At 47.9% G+C, this 18,495-nt stretch overlaps 1 protein-coding gene across 1 annotated transcript in view; it reads left to right on the top strand.

Moving 5' to 3' along the window:
* Positions 1-7,624: 7,624 nt before the first annotated feature.
* Positions 7,625-18,495, top strand: part of SLC9A1 (solute carrier family 9 member A1) — a 60,710-nt gene continuing 49,839 nt past the window's right edge. The window contains exons 1-3 of the mRNA XM_031664219.1: positions 7,625-7,793; positions 12,692-12,742; positions 13,751-14,129. Of these exons, the coding sequence (XP_031520079.1) occupies positions 13,778-14,129 (352 nt within the window). The 5' untranslated portion in view covers positions 7,625-7,793; positions 12,692-12,742; positions 13,751-13,777. The remainder of the gene's footprint in view (positions 7,794-12,691; positions 12,743-13,750; positions 14,130-18,495) is intronic.

The raw sequence follows: 18,495 nt of genomic DNA, 5'->3' as shown, positions 1-18,495 counted from the left end.
ACTGACATCCAGGTGCTGCTTCTTTCCCACCTCCCTCCTCACACTTTGGAAAGGAATTTTACCCTACAGCATTGGGGGTTGGGGACTGGAGAAGGAATGAAAACCTCCAGGGGCACCAATCAAAGGTGAAGGGCTCTACTGACCAAATAACAAGGAGCTTTGCATACCTGGCAGTTGCCAGATCTTTGCTTTCAACAAAGGCAAAGGAGGTTCTAATTCTGTTGTCATTAAAAATAAGTTTCAGTGATAGGTCACTATGTGATTTTTGGCTTGTAACCCAGAAGGAATTCAACTAATTAAGTGACATTACTGTGGCCAGGTACGGTGGCTCACGCCTATAATCCCAGTACTTTGGGAGGCTGAGCAGGTGGATTACTTGAGGTCAGGAGTTCAAGACCAGCCTGGCCAACATGATGAAAACTAGTCTGTACTAAAAATACGAAAAACATAGCCAGACATGGTGCCACACAACTGTAATCCTAGCTACTCAGGAGGCTGAGGTGGGAGGATTGCTTGAACCCAGGAGGCAGAGGTTGCAGTGAGCTGAGATCATGACACTACACTCTAGCCTGGGTGACAGAGGAAGACTCCATCTCAAAAAAGGAAAAAAAAAAAAAAAGGCCAGGCATGGTGGCTCCTACCTGTAATCCCAGCACTTTGGGAGGCTGAGGTGAACAAATCACTTGAGGTCAGGAGTTCGAGACCAGCCTGGTCAACATGGTGTAACCGTCTCTACTAAAATACAAAGTTAGCTGGGCACGGTGGCGCATACCTGTAGTCCCAGCTACTCGGGAGGTTGAGGAATGAGAATCGCTTGAACCTGGGAGGTAGAGTTTGCAGTGAGCCAAGATTGTGTCACCACACTCCAACCTGGGTGACAGACATTATTGTAACACAATTCCCTCCATTCCTTTTTTCTTTTTTCTTTTTAAAGACAGGGTCTTGGCCAGGCTTGGTGGCTCACACTTGTAATCCCAGCACTTTGGGAGGCTGAGGCGGGTGGATCACAAGGTCAGGAGTTCAAGATCAGCCTGGCCAACATGGTGAAACCCCGTCCCTACTAAAAATACAAAAATTAGCTGGGTGTGGTGGCAGGTGCCTGTAATCCCAGCTACTCAGGAGGCTGAGGCAGAGAACTGCTTGAACACAGGAAGCAGAGGTTGCAGTGAGCCGACAGCGCACCACTGCCCTCCAGCATGGGTGACAGAGCGAGACTTTTTTTTCTCTCAAAAAAAAAAACCAGGTCTTGCTGTGTCACCCAGGCTGGTTTTACCCAGGCTGGAGTGCAGTGGTGTGATCATAGCTGATTGCAACTTCAAAATTCTGGGCTCAAGTGATCCTCCTGCTTTGGCCTCCCCAAAGTGTTGGGATTATAGGCATGAGTCTCTGTGTTTGGCCTCCAGTAATTTTTTTTTTTTTTTTTTGAGACAGAGTTTTGATCTTGTCGCCTAGGCTGGAGTACAGTGGCGCAATCTTGGCTCATTGCAACCTCCATCTCCCGGATTCAAGCAATTCTCCTGCCTCAGCCTTCCAAGTAGCTGGGATTACAGGCATGTGCCACCTCGCCCGGCTAATTTTTGTACTTTTAGTAGAGACGGGGTTTCTCCATGTTGGTCAGGCTAGTCTAGAACTCCTGACCTCAGATGATCCACCCACCTCAGCCTCCCAAAGTGCTGGGATTACAGGCATGAGCCACTGCATCTGGCCATAATTTTACTTTTTAAAGATAGCATCTGGCTCTGTCACCCAGGCTAGAGTGCAGTGGTATGACCTCAGCTCACTGCAACTTCTGCCTCCCAGGCTCAAGCAATCCTCCCACCTCAGCCTACCAAGTAGCTGGGACTACAGGCATGCACCACCATGCCCGGCTAACTTCTGTATTTTTTTGTAGAGACAGGGTCTCACTATGTTGCCCAGGCTGGTCTCGAACTCCTGAGCTCAAGCGATCCTCCTCGGCCTCCCAAAGTCCTGGGATTATAGGCATGAGCCACTGCACCTGGCCTATTATTTTTATTTTTTAGAGATGGGGTCTCGCTGTCACCCAGGCTGGAGTGCAATGATACAGTCACAGCTCGCTATAGTCTCAAACTCCTGGCCTCAAGCTCAAGCAATCCTCCCACTTTGGCCTCCCAAAGTGAGCCAGCACCTCCTGACCCCCAAATTTGTAAACTGTAATTTAACACTGTATAAATTTCTGTGAAAATATAAGTTAGGTGATCAATAACAAGCTTTCTTTTTTTCTCGCTCTGTTGCCCAGGCTAGAGCACAGTGGCACACAATCTCGACTCACTGCAACCTCCGCCTCCCAGGTTAAACAATTCTCCTGCCTCAGCCTCCCAAGTGCCTGGGATTACAAGAGCACACCATGGTGCCTGGCTAGTTTTTGTATTTTTAGTAGAGACAGGATTTTACCATATTGACCAGGCTGGTCTTGAACTCCTGACCTCAGGGAATCCACTCGCTTTGGCTTCCCAAAGTGCTGGAATTACAGGTGTGAGCCACTGCACCCAACCAAATAACAAGCTTTCAAGCATAAAATATATTACACTAGAATACCATTCTGTAAGAGGAAGCAAAATATAACCATACATTCAAGAAGAAAAGTAATGATGTAGCATTTCTGTTTGTTAACGTAGAGTTTGTTCAGTATTTTCTTTTCTTTGTTTTCCCCCCAGATAGAGTCTTGCTCTGTCACCAAGACAGGAGTTCAGTGGCGCAATCTCAGCTCACTGCAACCTCTGCCTCCCGGGTTCAAGCAATTCTCCTCCCTCAGCCTCCCAAGTAGCTGGGATTACAGGCGCCCGCCACCATGCTGGCTAATTTTTGTATTTTTAGAAGAGACAGGGTTTTGCCATATTGGCCAGGCTAGTCTCGAACTCCTGTCCTCAGGTGATCCACCTGCCTCAGCCTCCCAAAGTGCTGGGATTAGAGGCATGAGCCACTGCACCTGGCCAAGTACTTTCTTTAAATGGATAATAGTGGATATCAAATCACCATGGTACTTACATTCAGTCAAGTGATAGAACAGTTTTATTTAAAATATTAGTATTGGCTGGGCACGGTGGCTCACGCCTGTAATCCCAACAATTTGGGAGGCTGAGGCAGGTGGATCACCTGAGGTCAGGAATCTGAGATCAGCCTGGCCAACATCGTGAAACCCTGTCTCTACCAAAAATACAAAAATTAGCCAGGCATGGTGGCAGGCGCCTGTAATCCCAGCTACTTGGGAGGCTGAGGGAGGAGAATCGCTTGAATCCAGGAGGCATCGGTTGCAGTGAACCGAGATCATGCCACTTCACTCCAGCCTGGGCAACAGAGTGAGACTCCATCTCAAATAAATAAATAAGATAAATAAAATATTAATTATTTTTATTAATTATAATTAACAAATGTTAATTAATAAATAATTAAATAAAAATAATTAATTTCCAACATGCTAGGAGGTATAGCCTTGGCAATGATTTGTGTTTAAGGTGAACAGTTTAGTGGTATCCCTGCAGATCCAGGCTCTGTCCTCCACCCTGCCTCTCCCCTGGTTGACTTATTTGGACGGAAGGTATCAGTGGCTCCTGTGCCCTCTGGTCTTGGGTTCTGCTTTGGTTTGGCCACTAGGGAGTCCTGGAAGGAAATCCGAGAGAGGCAAAGGAGTGAGGCCAGGATGTATCCCTCTGGTTCCTGCCCTGTGGGGCCCAGTGAAGTTGGTCCTGTCCCTGGACAGAAAGTTAGTAGTGCTCCTTTTAAGACAGAGGATTTGCCCCTTCAGGCCTAGGGTGGTAACAGCCTGGCTGCTACCAGTCCAGCTTCCTGCCCTATCTCCTGTGATTTTCCTACACCCTGACCACACATCCAAATTAGTCGTTTTGTGTATATAACCTCCTTGAATTGTGTTGATTGTGCCATTTGTTTCCTGTTAGAATCCTCACAAAGAGGGGGTGCAAAGTTTTAAAAAATTATTTTAAGCCAGGTGTAGTGGTTCATGCCTATAATCCCAGCACTTGGGAGGCCGAGGTGGGTGGATCACTTGAGCTCGGGAGTTTGAGACCAACCTGGGCAACATGGTGAAACCTTGTCTCTGCCAAAAATGCAAAAATTAGGCAGGCGTGGTAGCATGCACCTATAGTCTCAGCTGCTTAGGAGATTGAGGTGGAAGGATCACTTGAGCCTGGGAAGTCGAGACTATAGGGAGCTGAGATCGCACCACTGCACTTTAGTCTGGGTGACAGAGCAAGACCCTGTCTCAAAAAATAAACAAAATAATAAAATAAAATAAATATAAAACATTATTTTAGGGGGCACAAGAGAAAAACGTCCAAGGACCACTGATCCAGACAGTAGGCTCATTCATTCATTTCCTCATTCATTTGTTCAGTAAACACTGACTGCATCAAGCTCAGTGCTTGGTTAAAGACAAACCGAATAGGGCCCCTCTTCTCAAGTAATAACAAAGTAGTGGGAGCAACAGGCACGCGATTAAACAAACGACAATTAATAGAGTGCAATATGAGCTTTAATAAAGATTTGGGGCGGGGGTGTGGTGGCTCATGCCTGTAATCCCAGCACTTTGGGAGGCTGAGATGGGTGAATCACCTGAGGTCAGGAGTTCAAGGCCAGCCTGGCCAACATGGTGAAACCCCATCTCTACTAAAAATGCAAAAATTAGCCAGATGTGGTGGTGAGCGCCTGTAATCTCAGCTACTCGGAAGGCTGAGGCAGGAGAATCTCTTGAACCCAAGAGGCGAAGATTGCAGTGAGCCAAGATCACACTATTGCACTCCAGTATGAGCGACAGAGCGAGACTCCATCTGAAAAAAAAAAAAAAAAGAGAGAGAGAGATGTACAAGGATGTTTGATACAACATTGTTCATAATAACATAAAATTGGAACAACCTGAACAGCTATTAACAGGAGAACAGAGGCCGGCCTTGGTGGCTCACATCTGTAATCCCAGCACTTTGAGAGGCCGAGGTGGGTGGATCACCTGAGGTCAGGAGTTTGAGATCAGCCTGGTCAACATGGCAAAACCTCATCTCTACTAAAAATGCAAAAATTAGCCTGGTGTGGTGGCACACTGCTGCAATCCCAGCTACTCAGGAGGCTGAGACACGAGACTTGCTTGAACCTGGGAGAGAGAGGTTGCAGTGAGCCAAGATTGTGCCACTGCATTCCAGTCTGGGTGCCAGAGGGAGACCCTCTCTCAAAAAAAAAAAAAAAAGATATAAAAATTGACATATATTAATATATGGAATATTTAAAACAGTTACAAGGACAGGATGAGATTTATATGTATCAGCATGGCTTGATGTTATAAATATAATGTGTTAAAAAGTAAAGATGAAGAAGAATGTATATGATATAATGCTATTAATACAAATTTTAAGGGTACACAAAAATGCCATTGTTTATGTATGCACATGTCTTAATTAATTCATCTCACAAATTTTTTCCTGAATGTCTTATTATGTTCTAAGTGCTATTGTCAGTTCTGGGGATACAGCAGTGAACACTTATATAGGAGTTACCAAGAGCCGTTTTTTTTTTTTTTTTTTAGACAGAGTCTCATTCTGTTGCCTAGGCTGGAGTGCAGTGGCACGATCTTGACTCACTGAAAACTCTACCTCCCAGGCTCAAGCAATCCTTCCACCCCAGCCTCCCGAGTAGCTGGGATCACAGCTGTGCGCCACCACACTTGGCTAATTTTTTCTATTTTTAGTAGAGATAGGGTTTCACCATGTTGCCCAGGCTGGTCTTGAACTCCTGAGTCCAAGCAATCTTCCTGCTTTGGCCTCCCAAAATGCTGGGATTACAGACATGAACCACTGCGCCCAGCCATTCATAAATAATAATAATTGCAGCAAACACTTACATAGATACAATTCCAAACAGTTTACATGCATTAACTCATTTAATCCTTACAATATCCTTACCACATAGGTTCTACTATTATCCACCCCCCTTTTTTTAGAGACAGAGTCTTGCTCTGTCACCCAGGCTGGAGTGCAGTGGCACGATCTTGGCTCACTGCAACCTCTGCCTCCCAGGTTCAAGCAATTCTCCTGCCTCAGCCTCCCAAATAGCTGGGACTACAGGTGCCCACCACCACACCCAGCTAATATTTTTTTTTTTTTTTTTTTGGTATTTTAGTAGAGATGGGGTTTCACCATGTTGCCCAGGCTGGTCTCGAACTTCTGAGCTCAAGCATTCCTCCTGCCTCAACCTCCCAAAATGCTAGGATTACAGACGTGAGCCACTGCGCCCAATCCCCCTGCCTCATCTTTTAGATGAAGACACTGGGGTGCAGTGAAGTTAAATAACTTGCCAAAGGTCACATGACTAGACAGTGGTAGAGGCTGGGGACAGTGGCTCACGCCTGTAATCTCAGCACTTTGGGAGGTCGAGGAAGGAGAATTTCTTGAGCTCAGGAGTTTTATGCCAGCCTGGGCAACATAGCAAGGTCTCACCTCTACAAAAAATAAAACATTAAGGCTGGGTGCGGTGGCTCACGCCTGTAATCCCAACACTTTGGGAGGCCGAGGCAGGTGGATCACCTGAGGTCAGGAGTTCGAGACCAGCCTGGCCAACATGGTGAAATCCTGTTTCCACTAAAACTACAAAATTATCCAGGCCTGCTACTCGGGTGGCTGAGGCAGGAGGATTGCTTGAGCCCAGGAGGTCAAGGCTGCACTGAGCCACGATTGTGCCACTGCCCAGCCTGGGCAAGAGAGTAAGACCCTGTCTCAAAAAAAAAAAGAAAGGAAAAGAAAAGAAATGATAGTGGTAGAGACAGCAATCGAATCCAGACAGTTTGGATCCAAGTCAGCCCTATTAATCATTATGCTCTACTGCCTCAAATTTCTGCCGTTGAGGAGCTTACAGTCTAGTGGGTCAACACAGGCAATAGAAAAATATGGTACAGCTGGGCACAGTGGCTCACGCCTGTAATCCCACCACTTTGGGAGGCCGAGGCAGGTGGATCACCTGACGTCAGGAGTTCGAGACCAGCCTGGCCAACATGGTGAAACCCCCGTCTCTACTGAAAATACAAAAATTAGCCGGGCATGGTGGCACGTGCCTATAATCCTGGCTACTCGGGAGGCTGAGGCAGGAGAATTGCTTGAACCCAGGAGGTGGAGGTTGCAGTGAGCCAAGATCATGCCACTGCACTCCAACCTAGGCGACAGAATGAGATTCCGTCTAAAATATATATATATATATATATATGTATGTATGTATATGGACTTATATGTATATATAGACTTTTTAGAGAGAGAGAGAGAGAGAGAGAGAGAGAGACTGGTCAGGGAATGCCTTACTGAGAGACATTTGTGCAAAGATCGCAAGGAAGTGAAGGAGGAAACCATGTAGCTATCCGGGGTTAGCTGTAAGCTCAAAGGCTCTGATAGGGATAAACCTGGAGTATTTAAGGAATAAATAGCAAGGAAGCCAGGGTGGCTAATGCAGAGAGAAAAGGGAAGAGGAAGGAATAAAGGAGAAGAGGCTAGAGGGAGAGGTGGGAGTAGAGTGGGTGGGGCTTTGTAGGTCATAATAAGGACCCCGAGGCGGGGGTCTGGCAGGAGATGACACCATCTGACTTAGGCTTTTAAAGGGATCCTTCTGGCTGCTTTGTTGAAACAAGAATCTGGGCGGCGGAAATGGCACTGCTACGACCAGAGTGGGTAATGGAGGTGGTAAGAAATGGATGGATTCTGGATATATGTTGAAGATTGAATTGACACTATTTGTGGAGGATTGATATGACAGAAAGGAGCCAAGGATGACTCAAGTTTTTGGCCAGAGTAAGTGGGAAGATGGAGAGGCTATCTCTTGGATGGGGAAGACAGTGGGAGAAGCAGGTTTGGGGAGAGGGTGGAAAGATCTGGAGTTCAGTTTTGGACATGCTGAGTTTGAGATGCCTGTTGTACAACCACGTAAAAATGTTGAATGTTCAGTTGGATGCAGGAGTCTGGAGTTTACAGTAGGGAACTGGGTTAAAGATAGAAATCTATGAGTTGTCCTCATATAGCTGGGGCTTGAAATCATGAGAAAAAATGAGGTCATCAGAGAAAAGAATGTAGATAGAGCAGTGAAAAGGCAAGAACCAAGCCCTAGGGCCCTCAGTATTTAGAAGTTGTGGCAGAGGGGGAAATAGGAGAGAAGGAGGAAGAGTCAACAAGGGGAAATTGAGAATGAACAGCCAATGAGGTGGGAGGAAAGCCAGGAGGTTGCAGGGTCTCATAAGCTAATTGAAGAAAGTGTTTTCAGAAGGAGCAAGTGATTATATGTGTTGAAGTCTGCTGATGGGGAAAGAAAGATGAGGATCGAGAAATGACCATGTGATTGAACAACATGGAGGGTCACTGGCAACACTGAGAAGGACAGTTATTTTATTTATTTATTTATTTATTTATTGAGACAGAGTCTTGCTCTGTCACCCAGGCTGGAGTGCAGTAGCGCGATCTTGGTTCACTGCAACCTCTGCCTCCCAGGTTCAAGCGATTCTCATGCCTCAGCCTCCAGAGTAGGTGGGATTACAGGTGCATGCCACCATATCCAGCTAATTTTTGTATTTTTAGTAGAGATGGGGTTTCACCATGTTGACCAGGCTGGTCTCTAACTCCTGACTTCAGTGATCCGCCCACCTTGGCCTTGCAAAGTGCTAGGATTACAGGCATGAGCCACTGCACCTGGCCTATTTTATTTATTTTTATTTATACATATGTATACACACACACACATATACACATATATGTATATATAATATATAATATATGTATATATACACATATATATATAAGTTTATATATATATATAAACTGTTTGCCTTAGCCTCCCAAAGTGCTAGGAATATATGTTATATTATATGTGTATACATGTATATTATATGTGTATATATACATGTAATATACATATATACACACACACATATATATATATACATATATACCTATGTATATATACACATATACACATATATACATATATGCATATATACCTATGTATATACACACATATACACATATATACATATATGCATATATACCTATGTATATATACACATATACACATAAATACATATGTATACACATATACATATATACATGCTATATATGTACACACACATATATGAGATAGGGGTCTCCCTGATTTGCCTGGCTGGAGTTCTCAAACTCCTGCCTGCCGAGCCTCCCACTCAGTGTCCCAAAGTGCTAGAATTACCAGCATGAGCCACTGCACCTGGCCAAGAGCAGGTTAGGGACAGCATATGAGAGGGCAAGCCGACCTGGACCAGTTGGAGACAATAGGAGAGAAAAAATATGGGCAATGTAGACAACTCTCTTAAGCATTTGGCAGTGCTGGGAGTGGGTGCGGAATGAAGAGATGAGATGTGTGTTACAGTGTTAAAATAACACATTATACTTATGTTAGACGTTGCCTAGGGCATCAGGAAGGGAGAAAAGTGTCATTGATAGTTTAAAATACTTTAAAATTTGATAAAAATTTTACAGATATCTGTAAAACACATTAAAAGCACACACACACACACACACACACACACGGGAGTTTTTTGTTTGTTTTTCGTTTTGTTTTTTTGAGATGGAGTCTCACTCTGTCACCCAGGCTTGAGTGCAGTGGTGCGATCTCAGCTCACTGCAACCTCCACCTCCCAGGTTCAAGCAATTCTCATGTCTCAGCCTCCCGAGTAGCTGGGACTACAGGCAAGCACCACCACGCCCGGCTAATTTTTGTATTTTTAGTAGAGACAGAGTTTCAGCATGTTGGCCAGGCTGGTCTTGAACTCCTGACCTCAAGTGATCTGTTTGCCTCAGCCTCCCAAAGTGCTGGGATTACAGGTGTGAGCCACAGCACCTGGCCAGTTTTTTAAGAGACAGAGTCCTGCTATGTTGCCCAAACTGAAGTGCAGTGGCATGATCATAGCTCACTGTAACCTTGAACTTCTGGGCTCAAGTGATCCTCCCGCCTCAGTCTCCCCAGTAGTAGAGACTATAGGTACATACTGCCATGCCTGGCTAATTTTGAAATTATTTTGCCAGGCACAGTGGCTCATGCCTGTAATCTCAACACTTTGGGAGGCTGAGGCAGGAGGATTGCTTGAGTGCAGGAGCTTAAGATCAGCCTGGGCAACATAGCAAGATCTCGTCTCTACTAAAAATAAAATAAGAAAATTAGCTGGGCATGGTGGCACGCACCTGTAGTCTTAGTTACTCAGGAAGCTGAGGTGGGAGGATGGCTGGAGCCCAGGAGTTTGAGGCAACAGTGAGCTATAATTACACTACTACACTCTAGTCTGGGTGACAGAGTGAGACCTTCTCAAAACACCGCCACCACCACCACCACCAAATAAATACATAAATTATTTTGTAGACACAGAGTCTCCCTATGTTGCCTAGACTGGTCTCGAACTCCTGGCCTCAAGCGATCCTCCCACCTCAGCCTTCTAAGGTGCTGGGATTACTGGAGTGAACTACTGTGTCTAGCCAAAATATACATATATTATTGAAAGTAAATAAACTGTTACAGCTGATAATTCTGAATTTGGATGTTTGCTATATTATCTTTATACTTTTAAAATTTCTTATAAATAATTAGGGGAAAAAAAGGTTTGTGGGCCAAATTGTGTGCAGGATTTTGAGTGCCATGCTGGCATGGGCTGTGTGCCTGTCTAAACTGGGGATGACCATGGCTCAGACAACTCTTCCCGAAAGCTGTGTAGGCCGAGGGTGGTGGCTCACGCCTGTAATCCCAGCACTTTGGGAGGCTGAGATGGAGGGATCACCTGAGGTCAGAAGTTCAAGACCAGCCTGACCAACATGGTGAAACCCCATCTCTACTAAAAATACAAAAAAATTAGCTGGGTGTGATGGCACGTGCCTGTTGTAATCCCAGCTACACGGGAGGCTGAGACAGAAGAATCCCTTGAACCCAAGAGGCAGAAGTTGCAGTGAGCTGAGATTGCACCACTGCAGCTGGGAGACAAGAGCAAAACTCCCTCTTAAAAAAAAAAAAAAAAAGTCAATCCTGGACCCATTCCCTCAGATCTGATAAATCCTAACTTTTCCAGCACGGTCAAACACACACACACACACACACACACACACACACACACACACACACACACACGATTCTGACAGTGTAGAAAGGGGGCAAGTTTAGTGGAAGATGGTGGGTGAAGTCGATGGAGGTGCCTGTGGGACATCCAGTCAGCGAACAAGTTTGCCGTGTCAAAGTTTGCCGATGTGTGTTTGTCAAATCCATTATTGATTTTCCTCCAGCAGAAAGCACAGGGAGTTGCACATAGTAAGAACTCACTAAATGTGTATTGCAAAATTATGAACTTAGCTTAAAGGCAATTTGCTGGATCCTAAGTTCCAACTTCTTACCAACCTCCGAACTCTCTTCTAGTTACCCAGGGTGTACATGCTTTTTCATGGTAGCTATTGGCCTGGAGAACTGGGAAAAGCCTGGACAGTTAGGCAGACCTGCATCCAAACCTGGCTCCTCTTCTTCCCAGCTCTATGGCCTCAGACAAGCACTTCTCCTCTGGGAGTCTTGGTTTTCTCATGGATAACGTATCCTGTGATTCATTCACTCAGCAAATATTTATTGAGTACCAATATGCACTGGGCATTGTTCTACGTGGTGGAGAAACAGTGATGGATGAGATAGACGTGGTCCCTGCCCTAGCTGAGCTCACATCCTGAAGGGAGAAAAATGCAGTAAAAAATAAAGGTAATAGGCTGGGTGCAGTGGCTCACACCTGTAATTCTGGCACTTTGGGAGGCAGAGGAGGGCGGATCATAAGGTCAGGAGTTCAAGACCAGCCTGACCAACATGGTGAAACCCTGTCTCTACTAAAAATACAAATATTAGGCAGGGTGCAGTGGCTCATGCCTGTAATCCCAGCACTTTGGGAGGTTGAGGTGAGTGGATTGCCTGAGGTCAGGAGTTTGAGACCAGCCTGACCAACATGGTGAAACCCCATCTCTACTAAAAATACAAAAATTAGCTGGATGTGGTGGTAGGTGCCTGTAATCCCAGCTACTCTGGAGGCTGAGGCAAGAGAATCGCTTGAATCCAGGGGGCAGAGGTTGCAGTGAGCCGAGATGGCACCACTGCACTCCAGCCTGGGCAACAAGAGCGAGATTCTATCTCAAAAAAAAAAAAAAAAAAAAAAGTGGAGGCGGGGAATCTGGACGCAGAGACAGACACTAGGAGAACTCCATGGAATATCAGCTATTCCCAACAAACCACTGGAAGGTAGAAAGGCATGGGACAAATTCTCCCTCATAGCTCTCAGCTGAAACCAACCCTGCCAACACCTAGATCCGACCTCCAGCCTCCAGAACTGTGAGACAATCAATTTCTGTTGTTGCAGCCACCCAGTTTGTGGTACTTTGTGACGGTAGCCCTAGTAAGCAATACAACTACTTACATAGTAGCCAGGGGACTCTCTTCACCTGTTTCCTCATCTGTAAAAGTGGAATTGTAATAATGTGCCAGGGTGCATTCCAAATAGTTTACACGGATTGTCTCAGTCATTACATCATCCCTCTGACATAGTCACTACTACTATCTCCACTTAACAGATGAGAAAGTTATGAAACAGAAAGGTTAAGTAACTTGCTCAAGGTCACACGGTAACTAAATACATAAACTAATGATACATTCTTTACAGGATTATTGGAAAGCCCTTATGAGACTGCAGATGTGGAGGTGAAATCGCTTTGTAAGTAGTCGGCATTTTACCCGCGTTAGTGAGGTTCTCTGTATATTCAGGACTTTTTCAGGACTTTTTTTTTTTTTTTTTTGTCATCTCTGACTCTCCTTCCTCTTCCTACGCGATACTTCCTTCCCTCGGCGACAGGGGCCGCTGCGCTGCGCGGGCACCGACGGTCTCTCTAGCCCGCCGCACCGGCTGCTCGCTGGTGCCTATAAGTGACAGCGCCGGGCTCAGCGAGGCTTCAGTCCGCTGCCGCCGGGGCCGGGGCTAGGGTTAGTTCTGGAGCTGGATCGGGAGCTGCGGCTGGGCCGGGGCGGAGCGCCGCGCTGCGCCGGGGCCGCGAGGAGGGGCGTGTTGCTGCTGGCCCACCGCGAGCCGCCCCCAGCCCGCGCCGAGGCGCCTTCCCGCCAGGCCGCCTGCCTCCGCCTTCCGCCTCTCTCCATTTCCCCGGAATCTCAGCCCGGCGCGCCTGGACCCCTGCCCTTCTCTGGGTGGACAAGCTCCCGGCCGCTTCCCGGTTTCACTCCTTCTCAGCCTGGGCTCCCAGCCCCCTCTCTCCTTTTCCTGGACTGGGTCTCACCCCCTTCGGTCCCCTTCCATTAGCTCAGGCTCCCTACCGCTTCCCTTAGCCCACAGCCCAGAGTCCCAGCTCCTCAGTCACTTTCCTCAGCCAAAGGTCCCAGCCTTCTCTCTTCCTTTCCCTTGCACGGGTCCAGCCTATCCTGCCCCTTCCTCTATCCCTAGGGCTCTGTTTCCCACATCCCTCCTCCCCCTTCCCAGGCCCGGAGTTCCAGACCTTTTGGTCTCCTTCCGTGGCCCTTCCGGGGTGCTTGCCCCCTTTCTCCACTTTGGAGTTCCAGGTTCCAAACCCAGCCTCCCTCCACCCCCAGAAAATTGCTTCCATGGAAATGCCTCTCTAAAGCATGAACTTTTCCTAGAGACTACACCAGTCTCTCTTCCCACTTGCTGACCCCTTGCTACCTATGTGCCCGGTTTTACTCTCACTTGGGTAAGGTCGAGGCCGGCTCTGGGAGCAGCACCATGGTTCTGCGGTCTGGCATCTGTGGCCTCTCTCCACCTCGGATCTTCCCTTCCTTGCTCGTGGTGGTCGCTTTGGTGGGGCTGCTCCCTGTTCTCAGGAGCCATGGCCTCCAGCTCAGCCCAACTGCCAGCACCATTCGAAGCTCAGAGCCACCACGAGAACGCTCGATTGGAGATGTCACCACCGCTCCACCGGAGGTCACCCCAGAGAGCCGCCCTGTTAATCATTCCGTCACTGATCATGGCATGAAGCCGCGCAAGGCCTTTCCAGTCCTGGGCATCGACTACACACACGTGCGCACCCCCTTCGAGATCTCCCTCTGGATCCTTCTGGCCTGCCTCATGAAGATAGGTAAGTCCCGTTTGCTCCGATGCTGCGGCGGCCGCCAGACTGGTGAGCTTCTTGCCTCATCTCGCACCATTTGAGGCTGTCCAGGAGTAAGGATCTGAACTACCCCCATAAGGTAGGCAGTCTCCATCCTGCCACCTTGGTCCTTCTCAAGTTCCAGTTCTGTGACTTCTGATTTGTGACCTGAGGCTTCCCAAGATGGGAGCCAGCACTGTGCACAGAAGAGAGCAGGTTTAGAGGATGGGATGCTTCTGATCCTAGCTCCCTTCAGTAAGGCTTCCACGACTGGCAAGTCTTCTCTGGCTGGGCCAGATCCCCAGGAGAGCCAGGCACCCTGCTGTATGTGAGACAGAAAGGAGTGTCTTCTGGCAAGACATTCTGCTCTGTCAACAGCAACCAGTGCAATTTATGACCGGCTTTATTGGAGTGTGTTCCAGGATGGAGTATATTTCTACTTGGCCTGCTTGAGGAGTGTAAGCATAGTGGAGACCTGGGCAGGAAACTTACAAGTGTGGTGGAACACAGGGGATCCCCATATTCCCACCTTTCCTTCATCTCCAGAATGTTATCTGTCAGCTTTGCTTGCCCAGGCTAGTTAGGAGCCCCTGAGTCAATTTCCGGTCCAGGAATGCCATACTTTATAGGATCTGTGGGACAAGGGGCCCTGGAAATCTCTGAAGTCTGTTTTGGGAGTGGAGGGAGAGTAGAGGAGGTTGAGGCTTGGTCCCACCCCAGCTCACCGCCAGGTCGCTGCCTCGCTGTGTCTCAGGGTGCTGTCTGGTCTGCTGCTCAATCAAGTAGGTGAGGTACATAGGGGGAGGCTAGGGATGTTCAGGCCTGAAGAGACTTTGAAACCTTTTGGGGAGAAGGAAACAAGTTATTCCCTCTCAGAGTGTTGGTCTCCCTGCTAGGCCTGAGCGCTCTGTTCTGCTGAGTGACTGGGGTAGCTTACTGGAGCCTACATAGCCCAGAAGTCCCTGGAAATGATGTTCAGGGGGCCTTTGAAAGCTGCCTTTGCATTTTCAGCTTGCCCCCAGCTGGTTGTGGAAGGCATGAGGTCCTGGGACTCTGCTGTCCCCTCTCCCTGAGATTTGGGTTTGGGGATTTGGCAGGAAACCTTCCAGCTCTCCCAAGGACATGCAGGAGCTGAGCGGTGCTGCTGGGCTGGTGTGAGGCAGACTCTGGGACATGCTGCGGGAGGAAAGTGGTGCCTCTAATTTGATAGATCCAGGAGCTGGGTTCCTGGTGCAGGGCTCTTGTGCCAAGCTAGTCACAGTAGCAGAGCCTTACATGGAACTAAGCCATCAGCACCTATACCCTGATGGCACTTAGCTTCCTGGAGAGAAATCAAGGACTGGACAAGGGGAACCATGTGTACTGATTCCGACATAAATGCATGACCTTGAATAGCTGAGGCTTTTTTCTGCAGGTCTCCCTCACCTGTGAAATGGGTAAGACTCTCAATTTTACCATACCAATTGAGTCATGAAATGTCGTCTGATTTTGCTGTAAGAAGCTGAAGTGACAGTGATGTCATTTGACTGTGTAAGACCAGGAGGAGACCTCACAAATGCAATCTATAAATTGCCTCCTGTCCCCAATCCCCTCACCTGCCCACCACACCTGGCATTCTATTAGGGCATTCAGGGCTGGCAGACACACTTTGAGTCTCAGTGGCTGCTGGTGGGATGACAGCATGACTACAGAGACCCCACTCTAGGCAGTCAGAAGTTTGTCCCTGCAGGCGTGGTATCTCTAGTGCTAATGAGGTCAGCTTGGCCTGGCCTGCTTTGTCGTCGCCACCCAAGTGCTGTGCCCGGGACCCTGGGCAGCTGGAGAGCAGAGACGGTGCCATGGCAACAATATCAGTCTAGCAGTGAGGAAAACCCGGCTTCTCTTCCCACCTCCCTCTGTCCTTGGACCAGTCACGCCTCCCTACCTGTCAGTTGATTTTGGTGGTCCCTTCTAGGTGTGATATTTCTGTCATTCCACTGACTCTGGAAACTCTGGCAAGTCACTCAGCCTTGGACCTCAGTTTTCCCATTGTGAAATGATGAGGCTGGACGTGGTCTCCTTCCCAAAAGTCTGTCTCTGCCATGGAAAGGCATTTTTCTGCCTCTGAAAACAGGAGCTCTAGCATCTGGCCATGAGTGGAGAGAAAGGTGGTCCAAAGATCTGAAGACTCCCTGTTCAGGCCTCAAAAATGAAAGCCCATTTTTCCCAGCTTCCCCTTTGCAGTGTAGAATTCAGCTACCACTCTGCCACTTAGCAGCATCTCTGAGCCTCAGTTTCCTCATGTATAAAAGGGGAACTAAGCTGGGCGCAGTGGCTCATGCCTGTAATCCCAGCACTTTGGGAGACTGAGGCAGGGTGGATTGCCTGAAGTCAGGAGTTTGAGACCAGCCTGGCCAACATGGTGAAACCCCGTCTCTACTAAAATTACAAAAAATTAGCTGGGCATGGTGGTGGGCGCCTGTAATCCCAGCTACTCTGGAGGCTGAGGCAGGAGGATCGCTTGAACCCGGGAGGCGAAGGTTGCAGTGAGCCGAGATTGCGCCATTGCACTCCAGCCTGGGCAACAATAGTGAAACCCTGTCTCTAAATAAATAAATAAATAAATAAATCTTTTAAAAATGGGAACTAATAGTATCCAGTTACAGTGCTATTAATGTGATGATTACATAAATTAATGCACATAAAACTGAGTTTGTATATACAGGAAGCGTTCAATGAGTAACATCTGCCCCTGTTAATATTTTAACCACCTACAGCAAATGCATCCCTACCTCAGCCTCCTACAACCTTCCTCTGAGCTGAAGGTTTACAAATCTCTCAAACCTAGGCTGCCACCGGTGTCCTTCCTTAAGGTATCAGGGTTTCCATGTGTCCTATACTGTTCACTTGAGCTGGTCATGGCGGGAGGGAAGATGGCACCAGCTGCCTTGTGGGGATAAGGGTGGGGGGCTGAGGCCATGCTCCGTCTGCACTCTCAGATACCCAAGAGCCTGGGAGCTGATTTTGGGGTCTTGCCTATTCTCTCAACACCCCAGCGTGGGTAGGAGTTCCGTTGGAGCCCTCATTCTGTCATCTATGGCAGCTGCTTCCCTTGCAGGTTACCCCTCCTTTAAGAATAGAAAGTACTTTGTGCAGTTCTCCTTCCTACCCTAACCATGGAGCAGAGCCTCAGGTAGACTCTTGCAGAGACTGGGGTGGGAGGAGCAGGGTGGGAGCTGAAGTTCTAGAACAGTTGCTTCTGGGTTCTAGTCTACCTCTGACTCAGTGGGTGACATTAGGCAAGTCACCTTCCCTCTCTGGGCCTTTTTTCTCCCCTCAACAGTCAGGAACTCTTACTTGTCCTTGCTGGGGAGGGGCTAGTGGTGTGAAGAGGATTTAGGCTATTGGGAAAACTATGGGAATGACTCCAAGCCTTAGGAGTTAGATGCATTCCCCACCCCACATTGTGCTTTGGACCCTGCATGAACTCTGCTTTGTTCCGAGTTCACCTGACTCCCGGGTTAGTACTTGTTCCAAGGGAGAGCTTCACTGTAACTCAGCTCAGCACTGGCATCTCCTGCATTTGTTTACCCATGTTCCTGACCCGGAATGCCTGGCAGAGGCCCAGGAGCCCATAAAGCAGGTATTCATCTTGTCTCCTGACCAGGGACACAAAAGGCTTATTTTGTCCCTTTACATCTTATAGCTTTTTTTGGTTTTGGTCTTTGCAAGGCTAATCCTGCCATCTCCTCTGTAGATTAAGTCTGTGAATAGGGGAGATGTGGTCACTGCCCACTTGACATGCATGGATATCAGACCCAGCAACTGGTTTCCTGTGAAAGTGACACTAGAAGGTGCCTCTCTCACTTCTCAAAAGAAGAGAAGAACAAATAGCTTAAAGGTCACCTTGAAACTGTCTCAAGAAGCCCAGATAGGACTCTGTGAAAAGGAAGAGATGACCTTTTTCTCTTTGGGAAAATAGCAGACTGACTGCAGAACAGTGGGAGGGAGGTCAACTGGGGACTGGAGGAAGGCTTCAGGTAGGACATGTGTCTCTAGGAGTGCCAAGGCACTTAGAGGGCTTAGTTGGTCAGATTGCCCAGACTTCATTCTGCTGAGCACCCACGAAGCTTGCCTTTTCTCTCCTTCCGAGCCAGCCCCATGGCATCCAGCCCTGGTATAAAGGAAAGACGTGGTCAGAGGCCCTGGGTTCTGCTCCTGACCCTGCCTCTCGGTACCTGTGTGACCATGAACCTTAAGGTCCGTGCACCTCATTCTCTGAACCTGACTTGCCTCATCCTTAAGACCAGTGTAGAGGCTGAATGTGGGAACGCCTGGTAGAATGCCCAGCTCACTGTAGTAACTTTCAGGGCCA

The sequence above is a fragment of the Papio anubis genome, chromosome 1 (assembly GCF_008728515.1).
Source record: "Papio anubis isolate 15944 chromosome 1, Panubis1.0, whole genome shotgun sequence".
NCBI lineage: Eukaryota > Metazoa > Chordata > Mammalia > Primates > Cercopithecidae > Papio > Papio anubis.
Note: the sequence above shows the minus strand (reverse complement) of the source record. Positions and strands in the feature narration are given on the sequence as shown.